The following is a 24,925-nucleotide window of genomic DNA, read 5'->3' on the forward strand; positions in this document are numbered from 1 at the left end:
TGAATGATGATTATGACTGACTTCCCACTTTTTTTAAATTTCTTTTCTTAACATTTCATAAATGGGTATCATAAATCCCAATAAACAAGAGATATGCTGGCATTGTTGGGTTTATTCTATCTCTAATCTAGAGATAGTATGTGATCTCATTTTCTTCTCAAAACTTATTTGGGAATGAATAGTCCTTAATGAAGACTATATTTTTGACTACAGTAAAATTATTTTAATCTAAGCAAAATACTAGAGAATGTAGACTACTGATGGTTTCATAAAACATTTTCAGGTTACGTATTCATACGGTCATTTAAACAGAGATATGCTGAGGATTTTTCAGCACTAAATAGAGTTCACTATGATGCTGCTACCTTTCTCCTCCTACCCCTTAAATATACAGGTGAAACTTGAAAAATTAGAATATCGTGCAAAAGTCCATTTATTTCAGTAATGCAACTTAAAAGGTGAAACTAATATATGAGATAGGCTCATTACATTCAAAGCAAGATAGTTCAAGCCGTGATTTGTCATAATTGTGATGATTATGGCTTACAGTTCATGAAAACCCCAAATCCACAATCTCAGAAAATTTGAATATTACATGCAATCAATAAAACAAGGATTGTACATAGAACAATATCGGACCTCTGAAAAGTATAAGCATGCATATGAACTCAGTACTTGGTTTGGGCCCCTTTTGCAGCAACTACTGCCTCAATGCGGTGTGGCATGGAAGCTATCAGCCTGTGGCACTGCTGAGGTGTTATGGAAGACCAGGATGCTTCAATAGCGGCCTTCAGCTCTTCTGCATTGTTCGGTCTCATGTCTCTCATCTTTCTCTTGGCAATGCCCCATAGATTCTCTATGGGGTTCAGGTCAGGCAAGTTTGCTGGCCAATCAAGCACAGTAATCCCACGGTCATTGAACCAGGTTGTGGTGCTTTTAGTAGTGTGGGCAGGTGCCCAGTCCTGCTGGAAAATTAATTCAGCATCCCCATAAAGCTCATCTGTGGAAGGAAGCATGAAGTGCTCCAAAATCTCCTGGTAGACGGCTGCGTTGACCCTGGACTTAATGAAGTACAGTGGACCAACACCAGCAGGTGACATGGCTCCCCAAATCAACACAGACTGTGGAAACTTCACACTGGACTTCAAGCATCTTGCAGTGTGTGCCTCTCCACTCTTCCTCCATACTCTGGGTCCTTGGTTTCCAAATGAGATGCAAAAGTTGCTCTCATCAGAAAAGAGGACTTTGGACCACTGAGCAACAGACCAGGTCTGTTTTTCTTTAGCCCAGCTAAGACGCTTCTGACGTTGTTTGTTGTTCAGGAGCAGCTTGACAAGAGGAATACGACATTTGAAGCCCATGTCCAGGATCCGTCTGTGTGTGGTGGCTCTTGATGCACTGACTCCAGCCTCAGTCCACTCCTTGTGAAAGTCCCCAACACTTTTGAATGGCCTTTTCCTGACAATCCTCTCCAGGCTGCGGTCATCCCTGCTGCTTGTGCACCTTTTTCTTCCACACTTTTCCCTTCCACATAACTTTCTATTAATGTGCTTTGATAAAGCACTTTGGGAACATCCAACTTCTTTTGCAATTACCTTTTGAGGCTTTCCCTCCTTATGGAGGGTGTCAATGATGGTTTTCTGCACAACTGTCAGGTCAGCAGTCTTTCCCATGATTGTGATTCCTACTGAACCAGACTGAGAGACCATTTAAAGGCTAAGAAACCCTTTGCAGGTGTTATGGCTTAATTAGCTGATTAGAGTGGGACACTTTGAGCCTAGAATATTGCACCTTTTCACAATATTCTAATTTTCTGAGATTGTGGATTTGGGGTTTTCATGAGCTGTAAGCCATAATCATCACAATTATGACAAATCACGGCTTGAACTATCTTACTTTGCATGTAATGAGTCTATCTCATATATTAGTTTCACCTTTTAAGTTGCATTACTGAAATAAATGAACTTTTGCACGATATTCTAATTTTTTTAGTTTCACCTGTATGTGTACCTTGAGTGACACAGCACTCTCAAAATGCAGGTATAATTATCCTGTAAAGGGCACTACACACTCATTTACATAAAAGCTTTGCTTTGCACTTTATCCATTTTGCATTTGTGAATCAGTATTTTAAAACAAGTTTAACTATCTGAAGACCAGCCCATAGCAGCTTTACTGCTACAGGGCAACCCTCCTCCGCCACACGGGGGTGCAGGCGCACTGCCAGCGGATCGCTTCTACTGTGAACTGTCAAAGTAGGAGCCGATTTGCAAGGTCAGGCAAATGGATCCAGAAAGTACTGGAACTATTTGGCACAACATATTGATGTCTCCCTTGCATCGTAATTGTTAAATAAAATACTTTAGGTTTACCATATTTTAATGGTAATTAAAATAATTATTTTTAAGAAATTTGATAAATAACTAGGCAGTTAGAAAGCATAATTGACCAGAACTAAAATTGTAATGTATAAACTGAAATGTTTTTAAGCAACAAAACACTGAATTATTTTTAAAATAACAATTGTAATGGTGTAACAAAAGTATACAATATATACAAAAAACAGATATAATACAATATAGTTAAGATAAATAATAATGGATGTTTTAATGACATATAGAGTTGAGTCTTTCATTAAGTATCTTTTCTCTTATTCTTCAACTTAACCAGTATGCCCTGAATCCATGAAAAATCTGCCCCAACAGGTTCAGTTATAAAAATATAAAGACATATGACATAGATTCCAGAAATCAGTAAATTTCAGATAATTTCTAAGAATAAAGGCAGCATTATGCAAATGGACAGGTCCCTACTGAATCCTGCATGCAACTGCTTACAATGACAGCATTAGAAGGGTGATCATTCTCTTACTGGCTCAATTAAAACATTTTTTTTTTACAAATCTCTACCCTCTTCCCCAGGAAGCAAAGATTATTAACAGATCTTGCTGATTTAATATTGCAGTTGGTTTGTTCTATATATGGTCAAATTAATTTTATGTTTCTGTTCTTTTTATGTTATATATTTGGCTGCCTTAGGACACAGTTACCTGGACTTGGCAAGGATATACAGTGTAAGCATCAAATCTTGACATAAATGAATAATCTCAATAACCTTGTCAATTGTAAAAAGGGAGTTGCTTATTTGTAGTGAGGATTTCTAGTAGTGATATTAACACGGAGTGTGCTGCTTCTGATGGGGTTTTATTAGCTTCAATATAGGTTTTGTATTCCCATAGTCTATAGGCCCAAAGTCTATAGGGATACAAATTCTTCTTGAAGCAATTCAAAGATAGAGCAGAGGGTGGTCTACTGCATGTAAAATTCACGTATCAATGAATAGTGAATGTTCTCAGAAGCATCTCAAACTGATGTCAAACTAAAGCCATTAACACAAGCCCTATGTGTATTTGTTGTACATATTTCACTTGACATTCATAATATTAACTGCTGGGTTGCTAGTAAGTATTTATTTCCTATGACTCTATCTAGTGATAATATTGCAGTATTTTCCTGAATTATGCTAGTCTATAGAAAAGCTTTCAACCTGCAGAGAATATGGCCTAATAACATTTGTTGGGCAGCACAGTGGCTAAATGGTTAGCACTTCCGCCTGGCAGCACCAGGGTCGTTGGTTTGAATCCCAACCACAGCACCACCTGCCTGGAGTTTGTATGTTCTCCCTGTGCCTGTATGGGTTTCCTCCGGGTACTCCGGTTTCCTCCCACACTCCAAAGACATGCTGGTAGGTTCATTGGTTCCTGTCTAAATTGGCCCTAGTATGTGTATGTATGAATGTGAGTTAGGGACCTTAGATTGTACGCCCCTTGAGGGTTAGGGACTGATGTGAATGTACAATATATATATAAAGCGCTGCATAAATTGATGGCACTATATAAGTACCTGAAATAAATAAATACATTTGTTTTGCCCTAATTTGCACAGAATGAATGTACATGCCACATTTCTGCTCCGGCAAGGACTGCTTACTTCAATTTATTTAAAATCAGAATCCACCGACTAACTTGCAAAATGTAATCTATACCAAAATATTTCTCAAAACTATATGGTTTCCTATAGGAACTAAAATCCCCATAAACCTTTTAACCCTTTGCTGCTGAGCATATCCAGATATGTGACCTTACTGAAAAGCGTCTTCTTCCATGGGGCAGCGTATGTGCTGCACAGAGCTCTCCCAGCATAACAGTTAGGGTCAGTGCCAGGGTTAGGATCAAAGATCAGTGCCATGGTCAAATGTTAGAGTCAATGTCAGTGTGCTTTAGGTAGGATTATAGAAAACTATTTTTTATTTAGTGTCTGTGTTTTCAGGTCCTACTTCAGATACAAACAACAAATAATATACGCGTGTGGTAAAGCTACACAAAGAACCCTGAAACTGACTCTGATAGCAGTCAGGGTCAAAGGTCAGGGTCAGCTTCAATGTATTTTTGGTAGGATTAAAGAAAAGTTTTTTATTTAGTGTCAGGGCCAGTTGGTGCAGTGGTGTCAGTATACATATATGTAGTATGGTTGCAATTGACAGGAGCAGCATCATTTTTTTGGTTGTTCTTTGGTGGTGGGTTATAGTAATGGCAAGAAATATACAGTTACATTTCAAAAAATAATATTTTTTACAATTTTGTGTCAGTTTTACTTTGATAATAAAAAAAATCAGAAGATATCCATTGTCATTTACCATCAAACGAAGGCCCAATTTGTCCTGAAAAAAACAAAGTATAATTTCCCCAAATACACTAAGTAGTTGAATACATATGTAGACTTTTACTAACACATGCCAAAATTTCAAAACCACTTTCAGGCTTTAAGAGTTGCTTGGACCTTCATCATTAGGGGGTTAATAATAAAATAATTGTAGAAATATTGAATATATTAACATATATTTAAAACAAGATCCACATTATTAAATCACCTCTGTATTTTTGCATCTTACCCAAAAGTCATTGCATTTGTCTTTAAATCATACCAAAATACTGCTCCTCAAATACCATTCAAGCTTTCAGATCATTTCCAATTGACACAATGGTGGCAACACTTGGGAGATTAACAGCCCTTCCCCATGCAACTCCAATAAAAGTGTCTACATTCCAATGCCCCCTCTAATTGGCTGAGGGGGAAATTAGGTCAGATGGTGTCACAATCTCCTGTTTACTTCACTGGCACATTACAGTGAGTTGCAGTTTCTGGGGCTAAGGACAGTGGAGTGTTACCCCCCCTGTATTCACTATGAATCGATGCAACAGTCCTTTTAAGGACTACTTTTTTGGCTTTTGTTTGTGTTAATAGCATGTTCTGTTATTGTGGTTCTCCATTTATTTATATGTTTTTATTTGTCTGGCATTTTATTGCTTTTCTTTTTCTTTCATTTTAGTTTGTATTCATGTCTACTTTTTTGCTTTAAAAAAAAAAATTATGTTTATATGGTTGGTGTTTGTGATTTAGTTTTTTTATTTCTCATTTACTTCTTTGTGAGGTACAGTAGATTTTATTTCTATATACATTTGTTTCCATATAATTGTTTGTTTATGGAATCAGCAGCAGGATGAAGTTGTCAGTAACAGTGCAAACCAGAACAACATTCTCATTGAGACACTGGGAACTTTTAGGTTTGCAAGTGTAGTCACATGAGAGAAAATTTCAAACAATTTTAATAGCTCTGACATGGCAGCTACCACACAGCAAGGCTTCCCTTGATGTATACCAAACCGTAGCTCAAACAAAGAAATACACAAGAGACCAAACCCAGATAGAAGAGTTCTAGATAATTTTAATTGTAAAAAAATTGGAGTAACACCTTGACAGCAGTTGCTAAGCAGTAATGGTCCAGCACTTAGTAACTGCTGTCATGTTGTTACTCAATGTGGAAAGTTCAGTACAGGGTCTAGTATAGATCTGTAAAATTACTGCATACTTGAGTCCATCCAAGTATGTCCTGTATTGAGCCCTAATGAAGGAGCAGTTTTTGCCCTTGAAATACATTGGCTGTTTTTAGATTTAGACTTTTTTTACTAACAATTAAAATTAAACTGGGCTATTTTTTCTAGTTTTGGTCTGGCATTCCTTTCTGTATTTTAATGGTAAAACTGGAAAAATGTTATTTGTATTATACAGGATTTATATAGCGCCAACTGTTTGCGCAGCGCTTTACAAAAAGAAGGTAGACATTACAGTTCCAACACAATTTGTTACAAGAGGAAACAGAGGGCTCTGCTCATTAGAGCTTACAATCATGTGCTTGGACATGTGCTTGGGATTGAACTTGGGTCTTTCTGTCTTTGGGCTGCGACTCTGTTCGCTCTGCAACTGGGGAACCTGAGTCTTGCAGTACACACGTTGCATAGTACCTCTACTCCTAGTACTTGCTAGCCCTACCTGTATTCCAGCTACAATAAATCCACAATCAGATCAGCTTATATTGCAGGGCTTCCTATGGACTGTGCCCATTTGTTGGATCTGTTTCCCTGGGTGTGTGCTATGCTGCTAAGCTACTGAACTTCTGGACTTTGACCTCTGCCTGATTCCTGGATTACTCTCCTTGCCTGATGATTCTACATTACTTTGCCAGTCTCTGTATGACACTGCCTTCCTCTGACCACACTTTTGGATTCTGACTTTCTACCTTGCTGTCAAGATTTTTTGCTGACCCGGCCTGCTTGACTACACTAATGCGTCAGCCCCCAGACTAAACCTTTTGCAACAAACGGGCCACAATGACAGTGGACCCAGCTGAGGTGGTTAAGGCTATTTTGCATCAGGGACAATTGCTTGATACTCATGAAGTGCATCTTACTTCTCTGAATACTAACCGGGATGCACTGACCGCTATGATAAAATCCTAGCTGCCAATGTCCTCTGAATCAGTTCAGACTCCTGCTCCAGCCCAAGCCGCCTCTTTAGTGACTCCGATCTCCCTCTGCCTGAAAAGTTTGGAGGCGATACTGAAGACTGCAGAAACTTTCTGAACAGTTTCTGCTAGCACTTCTGCAATAACCCTGAGACATTCAGTACAGCTTCTGCCAAAGTGACTTTTGTAATCTTTGTTAAAGGGGAAGGCACTTCAGACTGTTTTTGATAAACATGGCAGGGTTTCAGCTGCTAAATGCTCACTCTTGGATATACAGCAAGGTACCAGAACTGTTGAACAATATGCAAAGGAGTTTTGTACACTGGCTACTGAGACAAAAGTGGCATACTGGTACTCTTCGTGCAGCTTTTGGCAAAGGTCTCTCAGATCGCATTAAAGATGTACTGGTGTATAAAGATCTTTCAGATGACCTTGAAAAATTCGTAGAGCTGTGTGTCCATCTGAATGTCTGCTATTATAAAACGTGTTAGGAGAACTCACGGACTTGCAAGTTACCTCAGCCAATGTATCAGTTGGCTCCTACCTTCCAAACACCATCCGAGACTAAACCCAAAACTTCTATTGACACAATGACACTTGCAGAGCATATGGACATCAGCTGTCTCCACCTGAATGAAGCAGAGAAACAAAGGAAATGCTAATTGGGCCTATGTCTGTATTGTGGACTGAAAGGACACATGTTATCTGCTTTCTCTACCCATCCAGAATTAACCCCCCTGGGCACAAACTGCCAGCAGAACTGTGTACTTTCTGTACACTGTAGACTATCCCACAGTGTATTAGCTTCATACCTCCCACCTTACAACAGGAATAGCATGACTTTACAGATGTGTTTTGCAAACAGAGCTGAGGTACTGCTCCCACACCATTCTTTTGATTACGCAATTAACTTGATTTCGGGGGTGCCTCTTCCGAAAAGAAATACGTGTCCTTTGTCACCGCCAGAACAAAAACCTGTGGAAAAATACATTTAGGACAACTTAAGAGAGAGGCTTTATCCATCCTTCTTCCTTTCCAGTGGGGGCTGGATTCCTTGTTGCTGAAAAAAAGATGGTGGACTCCATCCATGTATAGACCATCAAGGTTTAAACCAAATCGCTGTTAAGGATGCTTACCCTTTGCCCCTTATCCTGGAATTGTTTTACCTCCAGAAAGGAGCCATTATTTACACTAAACTGGACCTGCGAGGGGCCTATAACATAAGCCGCATAAGAGAGGGTGACAAGTGGAAGACGGCATTCAACACTCTCAATGGACATTTTGAATATGTAATGCCTTTTGGGCTCTGCATGCCCCCTCTGTCTTCTAGTATTTCATGGATGAGGTGTTCCATGACTTCAGAAACACGTTTGTAATAATACATCTTAGTCTTTTTCAAAACACTCCGGGAACACATTTCCTTTGTGAAACAGGTACTGCATTGGCTGTATAGGAAAAAAAGTTAAAACTTGACACTTCAGTGCTCAGAAATTAGTAGAGGCACCTATCGCATGAACAAAATATTACATGTTCTTAACACAAACAGGACTGGAGAGAAATGGCGGTGCAGCCCTCTTCAGGGGGCTCAGAGACTTTCTCAAAGGCTTTGTCTCCATTGCCATACCCCTTACTGCCGTGACTAAAAAGGGGGGCAATTGTAAAGTGGAGATTTCCAAAGCAGTGTCAGCTTTCCAGCAGCTAAAAGAAATGTTCAGCAAGGCTCCAATCTTGCAGCATCTAAACCCAGAATCCGGTACCTTGTTAAAGTGGATGCATCAGAAGTAGAGGCTGGTGCAGTGCTCTCTCAATGACATCCAAGAACTGGTAAAATTCACCCAGTAGCCTTTTTTCTCTAAAAGGTTTTCTCCTGCTGAGGTTAACTATGGTGTCAGGAACTGGGAACAACTGGTGATTAAACTCGCACTGTCTGAGTGGAGACATCTCTTGGAAGGGACATCAAAGCCCTTCACAATACTGACTGACCACGCAAAGCATCAGCCAAACGTCTGAATTCACGTCAAGGACGGTGGGCTCTTTTCTTTTCCTGCTTCTACTTTATTCTGCCTTATGTTCCAGGACACAAGAACAAAAAAGCTGATGCTCTGTCCCAACAATTTTAAACTTCTAAAACTGATCAGCCCACCAAACAGTACATAATACCACCTTGCAAGATTGTGGCACAGCTCTCTACTGCCCTTTCACAACAGTTACAGGAGACCCAGAGTCATTTTCTGTCCCAAGCTTAAAGTACTATTTGGTCATCTGTTGGTGCCCATTAGTCTCAGGAAGGCGGTACTTCTTTGGGCTCATGATGGAGTGTTGTCTGCCCCCCCTGGTGTCACGATCATTTTGAAGACTTTAGATCACCATGTTTGGTGGCCAGGGATGAAAAAGGACATTTCGGATTATGTAGCAGCCTGTCCAACTTCTGCAGCTAATAACCTCGCACTCTACCCACCGGCCTGCTACAACCACTTGGATTTTCCATGAAATTTATTACGAACCTGCACTATACTGTGTGTAATATATATATATATATATATATATATATATGTGTGTATAGAGAGATAGTGAATGAGCATACTGTTCATTCTTGGACAGGCCAGTGACAAGACCACTTTACACATCAAAAGGACTCTTTGCTATGATCATTTTATGCAAAGTATTACCTTGGTAATTGGGGAATAGCCTGTTTATCTAATTAGACATTTATAAGGGTACATTGTTTACATACTTAAGGATGATATAGAACTTGATTTGACCATACAAGAAGTATTTATTGATGGTAATTAGACTCAAGGGGGTATTCATGAGAAATGGTGAAAGGGTGACTTGTTTACCTGGTAAACACTATAGTGACTGTAATTGCCATTTACAGTAATGACAAGTGAAGTATTTTCATGGTAATATCAAAAGTGTTTTGTTGGCCAATCAGAATCCCTCCAGCTTTGCTTATTGATAGTAAACTGTATATGAAGGGAAGTTTAGCTTTTAAGATGAGATTCATTAATTCATTCATTCATTCATTAACATCGAAGCACAGGTATAGATCATGACATGCATTATTGCATGCATGAAAGCTACCTAGGTGCATATTATAGATTGGACATATGCTGGATTGTGTAGTGTCTCTATACTTGATATGAAGTATCTTAAATGGGACTCTAAGGGCTGCTCTTCGTTGTAATATTTACAAATATTTAGCTGGACTTTGTCATCTGTTGCAAGCATCTTTATCCGAATAAATGCATCTCTCTGGAAAAGAACCGTTGAACTTGTTGCTGCAGGAAAATTAATTTCTTGGATAGAGAAGTTTTACATTCCATATTGGCTAGCAAAGTCTTGATCAACAACAATCATTTTAACAATAATTATCACTCCTCATCCATGACATATATGACCTACCCAAGTCTGCCGTAATGTCTACAAATTTTTTTTTTCATAACGTTTATTAGAAACAAGAAAACAATACAAGTCAAGAATACAACATAAAGGGGATATCATAAGATCACAATGGTCAAGGCATGTAGAAAGTTACAAGCTTTTAGGCTATACAATTAGTCCGAAACACTCAATCAATATATAAGGTGGAGAGAGGATGTAGACTGCAAGAAATTACATCCAGACTAGAGGAAGAGCAAAACCAAACCAAGATTTGGGTGTAGGGTTCTGCGTAAGGGCATAGATGTCTATCTGATCTGAAAGCCTATTAGAATATCCTGGATTCATATGAGGATCAATGGGGAATGAAGCTTGGCACAAAACCAGGTAAGTCTACATGGGAGGGGAATGCAGATCAGAATTTCTAGTAACTGTATGTCAAGCCAAGGGGTACATATTGTGTTTTCAGAAATGATAAGTGTGCCTGGCAATATGAAAACTTTAAAAAAATGTATACGGGAAGAAGCTAACGATGGTGTGACTTGTAGAGCAAGATGAAGAGAAGATGAAGAGAAGAGAAATAGCAAAGAGAGGGAGATGGGGAAAGGATCACCAACAGGAGGCAAGTAAGGAAGGGGTAGGGGGAGATAGAGGGGGCAAAAGTAGGGGAGGGGTGAGAGAGCAGGCAGGGGAGGGGGATAAGGAGAAGAAAGTGGAAGGGCGAGTATACAGAGAGGAGGGCACAAACAAAAAGAAAAGAAAAAAAAGGGGGGGAGAAGAAGGGGGGGGGTGGACAGGGCCTAGGGTACATTTCAAGTGGGTCAGGACTGGGAACCAGTCATCAGAGGCCTGGTGAGAAGGTAAATTGCAATTCCTCTGAGAATGAAGAGAAGGGCGTTCAAATCCAGGGGGCAAGGTTGGGTAGAACATGCACTCAAGCAAGTGACAACGGGCTTCAGAAGCAGTGGCAGTCAGGGAAGGGGGCCCATGATGGAGCGATACTCGGCAGCCATTTGAAAGTGGATCCAACAGGCCCAAGTGTGTGAGAATTTAGTTGGATTATCGCTTGAAGATTTGATGAGTTCCTCCATCTCTGCTACTTTATTCAAACGGATCATCCAGTCTCGAATCGATGGGGGTCGGGATGATCTCCATAGGACAGGTATGCTTAATTTGGCAGCGTTTAACATATGCATAGCTAGTGATTTGAATTAGAGGTGCCTAGGGATAGAGTTATGGTGGAGTAGACAAAGGGCTGGGGAAAATTTGAGAGGTAGCGAGGAGACCGACGAGGTTATACGATGAATCTCTTTCTAGAAGGGTTGGATAGCCGGGCAGGACCACTAAATATGAAGGAGGGAACCTTCCTCAGAATCAAATCTCCAACAGAAATTGGGTAAGCTCGGATTAAAGCGATGACGTCTGGAAGGGGTCCTATACCAGCGGGAAGCCAATATATATCCATTTTCGTGGGTTGAAATGTTCAAAGAACCTTTATGCACAAAAGTGAATATTTTGGTCCCAATCCGAAGTAGATAAATCGAGCTCCAAGTCTCTCATCCATGCTCGACAGGCTGGAAGTGCGGAAGGGATTCAGTCTCCAAAACGGAGAAGATGTGGTGGAAACCAAGTGCCGTTGGGGTTCCGTTTTGGAGCAAAGGGCTTCGAAGGGGGTGAGAGGGCGAGTCCAATTGTTGTAGTGGGCTTTTGAGCAGAGAAAATGTCTTATTTGGAGATATGCCCAAAAGGGGAAGGTGCAATCCTCCATGGAGGGGATAAGAGAGGCTAGGGTCTTCAGTTGGCCTTTACAAAAGAAATGTTCTGCACGCACATGTTGGTGAGGCCAATGCTCAGCTAGAAAAGATGGGTGCAAGCCCGGTGGGAAATCCGGATTTATGCGTAGGGAGGTAAGAGGACTAGGGGCATCTGAAATGCAAGCGGACTTGGACGCCAACCGAAAGATCTTCAAGGTTGCTCCTATCAATGGGTGTGTGTGGAGCATCATGGGGGTATGTTTCGATGGGAGCCAAGGAATCAGTGCCAAAGGAGAGGGAGAGAAAGATTCCTCGAGGCGAACCCATGCTTTTGTTGGGGAATGCACGTTCCAATCTATAATTCTAGTGAGATGACAGGCCCAATAATATTTTTGAAGATCGGGGAGCCCAATACACTCTTTGGATTTGGGGAAAGTCAATTGCGAGGAGATACGTGGACGTTTATGATTCCAAAAGAACTGTGAACAGATTTTACTGCAAAGAGCAAAGAAGGCCGGTGGCAAGTGGATAGGAATGGTCTGGAAGAGGTAAAGTAAGCGGGGGAGGATATTTATTTTAAGGATTGCAGCTCTTCCGAACCAGCAAAAAAAGGGCGATGCCATTTCAAGAGGTCTTCCGGAATGGTTTGAAGGGCTGGGATAAAGTTTTTAGAGTATAAATCCTGGAGAGAACTAGGGAGCTGTACTTCAAGGTAAGTAAGGGCCTCCGATTCCCATTTGAACGGGAAGTGTGATTTACACGTAACGAATACATCAGGAGGGAGGGTAATGTTGAGAGCAGAGGGTTTAGAGAAATTAATTTTGAGATTGGAGAGGAATTGAAAGGAATGAAAGTCTTGAAGGAGGTTGGGCAGGGTAGTTTTGGGTTCCGAAAGAAAGCGAAAAATATCGTCTGCTTAAGCTGCTGTTTTGTGCATGTGTCCTTTGACAGAGACTCCCTTGATATTGGGGTTCACCCAGAGTTTACGAAGCAAGGGTTCCAACGTAAGGACAAAAAGAATCAATGAAAGGGGGCAGCCTTGACGTGTGCCATTTTTGAGAGGGAAGGGTTTCGACAAATGTCCATTTACCTGAACTTGGGCTGTGGGACATGAGTACAAGGCCATGATGTAGGGAAGCATATTCTCTTTTATACCCATTGTGCTCAGGGAGGCCTTTAGATAATCCCAGGCCACCCTGTTGAAAGCCTTCTCGGCGTCCACAGAAAGAAGGAAGCCAGGCTGTTGGGAATAGCGGAGGTAGTGAAAGATATTCAGGGCCTTAATAGTATTATCCCTCGCCACCCTCCCCAGGATGAAACCGACTTGGTCCAAGTTCACCAAAGATGGGAGCAACGGTAGGAGTCGATTGGCCAAAATTTTAGTGTAAAGTTTGACATCAACATTCAGGGGTGAAATAGGCCTATAACTAGTAACTGAGGTTGCATCCTTTCCCCCTTTGGGTATAACAGTGATATGGGCTTCCAGGAAATGGTTTGGAGGGGCAGAAGGGGAGTTAAGAGAATTGAAGGCCTCAAGACAGGGATCACGCAGGATGTCGATGAATGTCATGTAGTAGGCAACAGGGAGGCCGTCAGGTTTCATTTGTTTGAGGGTGAGAAGTAACTAATCAGGGGAAATGTTGAGTTCCAGATCCTGTGCAAGGTCTTCTGCAATTGCGGGAGAGCTGTAGAGGTGTTGGAACTCCGAAATCAGGGTGGATCTGGATTTGCCTGATTTAGTTGGGGGACGTTCTGGAGGAAGGTTATAGAGAGAGGAGTAATACCATTTAAAGTGCGAAGCAAAATCAGTGTGTGAGGTGGCTGAAGAGCCGTCCGCACCCCTTATTTTGTGGACTGTCAAATTGGCTTTTTTTGCTCGCCAAGAATCTACCACTCTTGTTTGCGCACTCATAAAAAAGCTTTTGGGAGAAAATAAATCTGCGTTTGACCACCTTGCTGAGTTCCGACATCAGTTGTGAACGGGTGGTCGTGAGTTCTTCTAAGGTCGTTTTAGCCTGGGTGTGCTTATGAGCCTTTTCGAGATAACTGATTCGGTCCACTAAGAGATTTATGGATGCCTGTCGGTCCCATTTACGTTTAGTTGCCATTGCAATGAAAGTCCCTCGAATTACACATTTGTGTGGTTCGCACTGGGTAAAGGGAGAGGTGTCAAGAGTATGGTTGGTCAGGAAGTACTCCCCTAGTTTGGAGCTCATATCAGCCTCGTTTACTACATCAGCAAGGAAGGATGTGTCAAGCTGCCACACTTTAGTACAGGAATGTTTCTCAGGGTAGTTTAAGGTCATGGAAATAGGGTGATGATCCGATATAAACATAGGCTCTATGGTGGAGTTGTGAAGAAAAGGAAGGTCCACTTGGGAGAGGAAAAGGTAGTCGATTCTAGAGTATTTGTTGTGGGGGGCCAAAAAAAACGTATCATCTTTGGCGTTCGGATGAAGCACTCGCCAAGAGTCATGAAGTTGGAGATCTTGGAGTTAGGTATGAATCTGGCGCAAAGATCTGTAAGGCAGAAATGAGGAACCTGAAGAAGAATGTAGTAGAGGGCAGAGAGGGACATTAAGGTCCCCCCCAGGATTAGCATTCCTGAGTAAAAGGAGGAGAGTAATAAGGTGATCCCACGAAAAGAGGGTACCTGCTTAGAGTTTGGCGCGTATAAATTTGCGAGAGGGATGGGTCTACCAGCTAATGTGCCTGTAAGGAATAGATACCTGCCTTCTGGGTCAATTAATGAATCCGAAACAATCAAAGGAAGGTATTTGGCAATTAAGATGGCAACTCCTTTGGATTTGGCTAAGGGATTGGGAGCATGAAAGACTGTGGGAAAACGTGCATCGTAATATTTGGAGACCGCATCTTGACGGAAATACGTCTCCTGGAGAAAAACCAAGTCTGCCTTATGTTTACGCATGTAAGAGAGCAAGAGGGACCTTCTTTCCGGAGTATTTAATACCTTCACATTAAGTGAGATGACTTTTAAGGTTGAGCGACCTGGTGAGGTTCAGGGTGTGGTCATGGTGGTAGTAGGAGTGGGAAGGAAACCCGGGGGGAGAGATAGGGAGAGGAGAGAAAAAAAAAGGGGGGGAGGGGAGAGACCAGGGATGGGGGGATGGGGAAGAAGGGTAAAGAGGGGAAAGGAACGGAGAGAGAGAGGGGGGAGGGTGAGCAAGGGGGAAAAATGGGGCAACAAGAGGGCAGGGGGGAGAGAGGAGTGATGTAGGAGGGAAAGATATCCAGAGGAATAGGAAAGGGGGGAATGAATGAGGAAATATCCGAAGTGAGTCAGTGAAAGCTCAGTGAGCTCACTGTGTGGGGAACGCGAAGCCGAGAAACCAACAATGGGGAGCCCACCGGCCGGGAGATCCAATTGGGCGCTGTAAATGAAGAGGATAGATGGCAGCAGTGGCCAAATGGCTACATGCGCATGGTGTAGGTGGTGCAGGTGATGCCGAGGCAATTCAGTCAGCAGAAGAAGAGGTTTACCTAACATCTGAGCATACTAGGAGCGTACTAGAAGCATGAGTTAATGGTTGGGGTGGTCTATATAGCTATAAAATCTGGTATCGGATAAGTGTTGGCTGAGAAAGCAGACAGGGGAAAAAAGCAGATTGGTTTGTCGGGAAAGCCAGGGTCAAGGGTGTGGTGTGAGGTATGACCTCAGAAGTATATGTGTGATCCTGAAAGGAGTGAGCCTAATTTGCTATAGCTGGGCCACTCTGAGAAGGGCCTTGAGGAGCCTAGGTCAGGGGGTAATGGGGGCCCATACTCACCCAGGTGAGGGCAAGCAGAGGGCCGAGGCGAGGATGAGGCATCAAATGCCAAGAATAGTTTAACAACAGTGTGAGCAAATAAGGTAAGCATTTCAACAGGTAAAATGGAACAAGTATGCAATTCACATAAACCTGAAAACCTCAGGAGACCCGAAGGCGAGCAGTGCTTAAGTTCATAAGGGCAAATAAGAGTCCTTGGACCATCCTGGGAGCCCAAAAACTTGAGTGACAACACCAAGATTACATAATCAATTAAGATATGAATCAGATGGCTCTGGCAAGGGAGCTAACTGAGTCATCTGAAAAACTTAAGCACCTAAAGAACTAATACCGGCACTGCTCGCTCACGGGACAGGGCAAATACCATGAAGAAAACAATTCTTACACTCTAAACACAACCACCCCACCACCGCAAAACCGCCCACTCACCTCCCCCCTCTCCCCATCAAGGACCCTTCTGCAAAGGATAAGAGTCACTTGGAGGAACTTGCTGAGAACATTGGGGCCATCCAGCATAGTTCTGCTCGGGTTGAAGCAACCTCTCTGTTGAGGGTCGAGATCTGGAAGTACCGTGGGACCAGAATGGAGATCCATGGCCCCACGTGAGGGGGGGTGGAACTACTAGGACCATCTCAGGGCCTCCAGCAACCAACGGATGACAAACTATCTAGCAGGAGAGATGAGGAGGCTGAGCAGAGGATGTCCAGGAAACGCAGAAAAACGGCTTGGTTGAGGGATCAGAGGTGAAATCTTGGAGCACTGCAAAACGGGGGAAGAGGCCAATTTAGGGAGTGGAGCAGGCATTCTGCGGGTGAGGTGGGATGAAGGTCTGGAAGGCCTTTGTGTAGACAAAGCAGATCAAGTGGAGGATATCCAGATAGGTCGGATCAGTGCAGCCCCAGAGGGATTGCAGTAGATGGGATGTAGAGGCACCAGGGAGTAAGGCACACACATAAAAAAAAAAAGTAAAAAGGGGTGGGGTGGGGTGGGGAGGGGTGAGCCACTGGAGGGGTCTACACCTCTCGGTGGGGCCGCCGTTGTGCTGGAGATGCAGTCGGGCTGTTAATCATGGCTGGTCCTCTGGTGGACAGTCTTGGAGGCATCTCAGGCAGGGAGCGGCGGCGACGGGCAGAATGACCTTGCCAATCCATGTCACTGGAATCTGGCCTGCCTTCCGTGATGCTTGGTAGATGCATGGTTCTGTACCATGCTGGGAGCTCAATCATCAGGATCTCTAAAGTAGAGCAAAAATGTGGCCCTATGCTTGGGCCGAGAGGCAAAAAGGGAAACACCATCTGTATGGAATGTTATGAGAGTGTAGCGAATCTAGAAGGGACCAGAGTTCCCTCCTTTGTTGCAGAGTGAGGTAAGAGAGATCTTGAAATAACTGAATCTCTGTACCACGGTATAGGAGGTGCCTCTTGTCTCTAGCGCTTCTCTGGATGTCTTCTTTAAGCAGGAAGTTTACTAAACCACAGATAATGTCCCGCGGTGGGTCAGTATCCCTGCCCCTGGGTCGAAGTGATCTATGCAGTCGTTCTAATTCAATAGGGGATGCAGGTGGACACCCTAAGAGATCGTTAAATATCGCCACGACCATTTTAGAAATGTCACTTTGCTCAATGGACTCTGGCAGGCCGCGAATTCTAATGTGCCTGCTTCTGCGATTATCCAGATCTTCTATGTGTCTGTAAAAATCGCGGATGTGTTGGGAGTGAGAGGTCATCTTCTGCTGTATTTCCAATATGGCGTCAGCCTGCTGTCTGTTAGTGATTTCCACCCCTTCTATTCTGGCGCCTAAAGTTTGAAGGTCATCACGGAGGTCAGACAGGGCTGTAGTTAGGGTAATCTTAATATTAGCAGGCACTGCATGTAAATCTCTTAGGGATAGTGTGTGGTTGTCAGTGAGATCATGCTGGGGCACTGTGTCAGCAGGGGAGTATGTGACCATCCCTGGAGTGCTGGCTGATGTGGCATAGGCAGAGGAAGGAGGGGGTGGAGAGGGAGAGGGGGATGGCAGCAGCCTCTCCCTCTTCTGGGAGCGGAACAGCTCCAGAATATGTCTGGACTGTGGTGGATTAGAAGCCCGCAGGGAGCGGGACGGGGATCCTGGTGTACTCCAGTCCCCCTTCCCCATCTTTCATTGCCCACTGCTCACCCGATCCTCTGATGGTGACGTGCAGGGATCCCCGGCCGGCAGGAACTCCAGACTCAAGCAGCCATGTCGGGACTCGGCAGACCACGCCCCCTAATGTCTACAATTTGGGCCATAGTGGATCGTTTTTCCAAGATCAGTCACTTTGTGCCACTATCTGGACTAACTACAGCTGAAGCATTGTCTTCTCTCTTCCTGTCTCATATTGTCAAACATCACACGATACCTACTGACATCATGTCTGATCAGGGCTCCCAGTTCATCTGGAGAGCTGTATGTAAACATTTGGGGGTAACTAGTGTATGTCCCTTTCTACGGCACACCACCCACAAACTGACAGCCAAACCTAATGTTTGAACTATTACAATTGGTCTGAATATCTGCCTTTAGCTAAACTTGCCATTAACTCTCGTTGGCATAGTGCCCTTCATTTCACACCTTTTTATGCAGCTCTAGGGTATCATCTTTTTCCCGTGCTGCAGCTTTCTTCTAGTGTACCAGCAGCAGACCTAGTAGTAAAAGACATTCTACTACACTGGATAAAGATGTTTGATATAAACACTACTCTGATAAACGAAGGCACCATATACCACCATATGCAGTTGGAGACAAAGTATGGCTGTCTGTAAAATATGTGAGATTGAAGCAACCTTCTTCCAAGTTGGACCTGTGATTTATCTGTCCCTACAGGATCAGAATTTCTCATCTTGGGTCAGTCTCTTACCGCCTGAAATTGCCACCTTTTCTCCGGATACACCCAGTTTTTCATGTTTCTCTACTCAGTCAATATTTAACTGGTACTCAAGACTTCAACAGATACCTCCTCCTGTTCTCGTGGATGGGCAGAACGAGTATGAAATATCTAAAATCCTAGATTCAAAAAGGTGTACATTACCTAGTACACTGGAAGGGATACCCTGTGACTGATAGATCTTGGGTCCCTGTTAAAGATTTACATGCTCCTGCCCTCATCCGGGACTTTCATGCCATCTTTCCCACAAAACTTTGCTAGGTCCCCGGAGGGGTCCATTGGGGGGGGGGGGGGGTGGCTGTCATGTTCCTGGCATTGAACTTAGGTCTTTCTGTCTGTGAGTTGTGGCTCTGTGGCCACTGGGGAACCTGAGTCTTGCTGTATACACCATGCATAGTACCTCTGCTCCTGGTACTCTCTGGCCCCACCTGTCTTCCAGCTGCAATCAATCCACAATCGGATAAGCCTAAACTGCAGGACTTCCTTTGGGTGTGTGCTATACTGCTGAACTACTGAACTTTTGGACTTTGTCCTCTGCCTGACTGCTGCATTACTCTCTTTGCCTGATGATTCTACATTACTTTGTCAGTTTGTGTATGACCCTGCCTGCCTCTTACCATGCTTCTGGATTCTGACTTTGTACCTTTCTGTCAAGATTAGTTGCTGTCTGCCTAACTATGGAAATGCCTTAACCCCAGCCAAAGCTCCACTCTGGACAAAACCTTTTACAGGTACCTTCCAAAAAAATGTTTGTTTGTGCAACAAAGCACCATATCACCCATCATCTCCCCACATTTGAATTGGTCCTGACAAAGCTTAAAGATTTAGAAGATGTGCTTCTTTATTGTATATCAATGATGAGAGACTTAGCCATTCCTTAACCTTTCTACTGGGACAGACTCACACTAATCCTAGTCCAAAATGCTTGCAGTCTGCCATGACACCTTCTCCTAATAGACATCTAAAAGATAAGAAATATGTATTTTAGGTGTGATGTGTGAATGGGGATACATAACAACCCTATAGTGGAAATATGTCAAATATGACTGCAAAAGTGGCCTTTAGCGGCTACCTGGCTGAATTTTTTGTTTGGAAATACCTTTTGTCTGTTCAAATTTCTTTTCCCCACAGTCAAGGATGAGGTATCCTAGACTTTAGTTAACACCCTATTATGTTGACCACCTGAGCTGTTGGTTTAAGTTTTTTCTCCTGTTTAGTTAATTTGTTGTTTCATCTGTTTTCTTAATGGTGCATGAATTGCTTTCCTCCACATAGTTATTCCCTGGTTTCCTCTATGACTAATAAACCCAGAAGTTCTCTTCTGCATTCCTCAGCTACCGTGGAGGGCAGAGGTGGCATTGGGGTTCTAATAGACCGCTGATGTCTCCATAGGAAGAACCTGTAACCTGCCTATGCTGTACTACCTAGCAAACAGCTAGCTAACAAAACTGATAGAAGCAGCTTATGTTTCCTTCCAAAACTGAATTTACTTTTGTGATTAGTTCTGTAAAACTGAAATTACAATATGTTTGTACATATGTCTCTCACAAATGAGAAAGGCTGGTCTAGGGCATGGTGAGCATAATGATAGGGGTGCTACCCAGTGGTTTGCTTCGTTCACACACATCTCGTTTTCAACTACATCAAGGAACATATGATCTTCAATGGACATAGCTGGTCTTTCATCATTTGGAGTTATATTAAACACTTTGTCACCTAAACTGTCCACACTGCGAGATGTGGTCCCTGTACGGCATAATGAGAGAGTGCATGGCTGTAGTTAAAGGTCTCTTTTACTCGCATATAGCTGGTGCATGGCCTGAATAGAGAAATGTACCATTAGGCAGCACGCTTGTCTTAAATGAATTCACGTCTGCTGGTGTGTGAGTCTCACCTAAGCATACTTCTCCAACTATGACCCAACCTCAATCTAAACATTGTGCATAAGGAGCGTTATGGGTTCTGCTCACACACCTTGTGCACCCTGAGAATAGCTCTTCCTACCAAGAGGAGTATTTAGGCGTTAGGGTCAATTGCAGAAATCGATTCTGTTAAGGAATTCAAATGAGGGAAATGCTGTGTAATCTCGGGTCGATATTTCTAACCTGCCATCTGGCATCATGTCACATTCAATGAGAGTGAGAAGTTTATTTGTGTTTTCTCAACCCTGTTTTTATCATAGTTTCGGGGCATGTTTTTAGTGTGTAAGTAACCACTAATGTTAAATACATTAAAGAACTCTTACTTGGCTAATGAGCGATTACTTTGATCATCTAACACTGCAATACATTTTCAAAGAACAGTCAGGTTTGTTAGAGGGGTATACAGTCACACAACAAATCTTGCAACAGAGTTACATAGTTAGTCTGGCTGAAAAAAAGACAAAAGTCCATCCAGTTCAACCATTAAAAAAAAAAAAAAAAAAAAAAAAGTTATAATCGTATACACACAGTTGATCCAGAGGAAGGCAAAAAAAACCCCCAGCAAAGCATGATTCAATTTGCTCCTGCAGGGAAAAAAAAATCCTTCCTGGGTAGGTTTATCCTTCTCCCTGCCTTGCTCTTTGTTGGTTACCGGAGTCTCTGTTGCTCAAGGGGCTGGACCTGGATGCTGTGTTGAGGCATTTAAATTCTAATTTATTCTTTTTGAAATTTGAATTTCTGAAGATGGTTATATTCTATTTTATTCTATTCTGTTCTCTCTATTTCTATTCTTTTCTATTCGATTCTTATCTATTTGTATCCAATTTTTTTCTATTCAAATTTCAGAAGATGGTTATATTCTATTTTTTTCTACTCCATTCTATTCAAAATTCGAATTTCAGAAGACATTATATGCTATTTTATTCTATGCGATTGTTTTTTTTCTATTTTATTATATTCTTTTCCGTTCTATTGTTTTCTATTCTATTGTAATCTATTCTATTCTAATTCAAATTTATTATTTTAGAAATTCAAATTTCAAAAGACAGTTATATTCTCTTTTATTCGATTCTATTGTATTTTTCTATTATTTATTATTCTATTCTAATTTGTTCTATTCAAAATTCGAATTTCAAAAGACAGTTATATTCTATTTTATGCTATTGTTTTTTTCTATTCTATTCTATTCTCTTATTTTCTGTTCTTTTCTATTCTATTCTTTTCTAGTCAAATTTATTCCATTCAAAATTTGAATTTCGAAGGATGGTTATATTCTATTGTTTTTTTCTATTCTGATTGAATTCATTTTATTAACCACATCAATACAGGGTACTTTTACCCCTTCCTGGCCAGGCCATTTTTCAGGTTTCAGCATTCTCACACTTTGAATGACAATTGTGCGGTCATACAACATTGTACCCAAACTAAAATTTTTCATTTACTTCACACAACTAGAGCTTTCTTTTGGTGGTATTTAATGACCACTGGGGTTTTTATTTTTTGCTAAATTAACAAAAAAAGACAGAAAATTAAAAAAAAAAAACACGTTTTTCTTTGTTTCTGTTATAAAAGTTTGCAAATAAATAATTGTTCTTCATAAATTTAGGCCAAGATGTATTCTGCTACATGTCTTTGGTGAAAATAACCCACATTAGGATGTATTTTTTAGTCTGTAGGAAAGATATAGAGTTCACAAACTATGGGATATATCTGAATATTGATCAGTCCTGAAGTACTGACAGCCAATCTAAGTTCTTGAAGTCCAAGAATGTCAGAACAGTACAGATATCCTCCAAATGACCCCTTTTTGCAAATTAGACAGTCTGACGTACTTCATAAGGGGCATGGTGAGTTTTTTGAAGTTGTATTTTTTTTGTCATAATTTTTCCGAAAATGAAAAATTAAAAAAATTATTTTCACTATTTTTTTTTTTTACATACTGTCACCAGTGCAGTACAGTGTCATCATATAACTGGCATGGCGGTGATCAGGGACACTGACTGGTGACAGTATGAAAATGTTTTTTTTTTTACTATTTTTAATTTTTTATTACATTTTCTTTATTTTTTTTAAGATTTTTTTTCATATTTCACTATGACCAAAGTTGTACAATGTTACCATAGTAACATTGTACTACTTTGGGGAAGTGATCAGTATTTTTTTTTTTTTACACAATTTGCTTATAGCAAAGAATTACTTTGCTATAAGCAAGCATTTACCTGAATGACATCAATTCATTCAGGGTCTTTTTTTTTTGTGCTTAGCTGTGATTTGGCCACGGCTAATCACATGACACAGCTGGGCTGTGATTGGCCCAGCTTGTGCATGTGATCGCTGTGACCATTCACAGCTAGACACTAGTATACAATGGATGGCATGAATGAAGCCATCCATTGTATACAACTGTCATGTGACCTGCTGTGATTGGTCAACGGGGCCGGTACTCAGATCTGTCATCGGTCGTGTCCGAGGTACACGGCCGGTGACAGATCGCGCCGCTGCGTGGCTCTGCAGGCATGCAAACTACGCATGCTCGAAAGGACGCCACCCGGAAAGGTGAGGGTTTTTGCCAGCCGCCAACCGGCCATAGGCCGGGCGGGAAGTGGTTAAAAATTTTAATTTCGGAAGACATTTATATTCTATTCTGTTGTTTTTTCTAATCTATTCTATTATTTTATATTGTATTGTATTCTATTGTTTTTTCTATTCTCTTATTTTCTGTTTTATTCTTTTCTGTTCTATTCTGTTCTATTCTATTCTATTCTATTATTTTCTATTCTAATTTAAATTTATTCTATTCAAAATTCAAATTTCAGAAGACAGGTATATTCTATTTTATTATATTCTATTGTTTTTTTTCTATTCTATTCTTTTATTTTCTATATTATTCTTTTCTATTCTAATCTATTCTACTCAACTTCAAGTTTATTCTAAGCAAAATTCAGAAGACAGTTATATTCTATTTTATTTTATTCTATTCTATTTTTTTCTGTTCTATTCTATTCAACTTGTGCATTCTAGCTTCAAGCTTTGTTTTCAGCCTCAAGGAGGTGGCTTCCAACTCTGCTTTTTACCTCATCAAGTCAGCTTCTTTTCTGGACATATAAGGACTCTGCAAGCACTGCCTCTGCCTTTGCTCTTACTCTGAGGCCTGCAGAATTGAGTGATGACTGATGTATGTACTGTATATCTGGAGCCAGACATGTGAGACCTGGTCTCTGAAGTTTGATGTGGAATATCCACACTCCTATATTAATCCATGATATATGAATTAAAGTGGAATACAATCTCAAGTACAGTTTTCATGTGGATTCTTTCACTGAAGCTCCTTATCTTTGCCTGTATACAGATGCCTTTTTACTGTGATGTTCCTATATCATCATTTGTATACAGATGCCTTTTAATTGTAAAACTTCTCTATCTTCCCCTGTATACAGATGCATTTTTAGTGTGAAGGTCCTATTTTCGCCTGTATGCAGATGTGTTTTTACTGCCTTTTTCCTATGCAGTCCTATTAACAGTTAGCCAACAGCTAGCTGACAAAACTGACAAGCAGTGTCGTGTTTCATAAAAAAACTGAATTTACTTCTGTGAAGAGTTCTGAAAAACTGAAATACAGTTACATAAACTGAAATTACAATATGTTTGTATACGTATTTCTCACAAATGCATACAATGAAAACATTTCTTGCAAACATCTACAAATCACACTGAATACATGTAAATGTGATCCACCTATATATGTGACTTTGGCAAACACAATTTGAACTGCAGGCCTATGTATATCAAAGGGAGGAAGGAATCCTTCACTGGTATTCTTCTGGAAGCTAAACTGGAACTGCATTGGAAGATGGGCAATCTTTATTTTAACGAACACTTCCTGTTCTTGTTGAAGGGGAATCATAAAAACAGGTGGAATGATGATATACAATATACAGAACACTGCCCACACTATCACGTTATTTGTTAGCCCCCATGTGATAGTAAAAAAGTCCAATGCAAAAAAAAATATAAAAAAATGAAATTATAAAAAATGTGCACACACATGAATCCAAATGCATGCTCAGAGCGCTCGCCTTTATGTAAACAGCAATTGTGCCACACATGTAAGGTATTGCCGCAAGTTTGAGAGGTAACCTATGTACTTGACTATAACTCGTAACCTGAATGCAGGTTAAAAGCACTGGAAGGCAAAAGGGAACATTTTATATGGAGGTAAAACATGTAACCATGAGAAATGCATAAACTATATGGAAATCCAAGGTTGGAGGAGAAGAAAAGAGATAGAAAACAATGGGCACACATCCTGCAGG

At 41.4% G+C, this 24,925-nt stretch overlaps 1 protein-coding gene across 2 annotated transcripts in view; it reads left to right on the top strand.

Moving 5' to 3' along the window:
- The window catches only part of LPCAT2 (lysophosphatidylcholine acyltransferase 2), a 428,744-nt gene that overhangs the window by 209,249 nt on the left and 194,570 nt on the right, over window positions 1-24,925 (top strand). For both annotated transcript variants that reach the window (XM_089692556.1, XM_089692557.1), the window contains exon 8: window positions 3,039-3,073. In XM_089692556.1, coding sequence (XP_089548682.1) covers window positions 3,039-3,073 — 35 coding nt within the window. The remainder of the gene's footprint in view (window positions 1-3,038; window positions 3,074-24,925) is intronic.

This window comes from Staurois parvus, unplaced genomic scaffold (assembly GCF_062004578.1).
Source record: "Staurois parvus isolate SC_StPar_1 unplaced genomic scaffold, SC_StPar_1.0 ptg000594l, whole genome shotgun sequence".
Lineage (NCBI taxonomy): Eukaryota > Metazoa > Chordata > Amphibia > Anura > Ranidae > Staurois > Staurois parvus.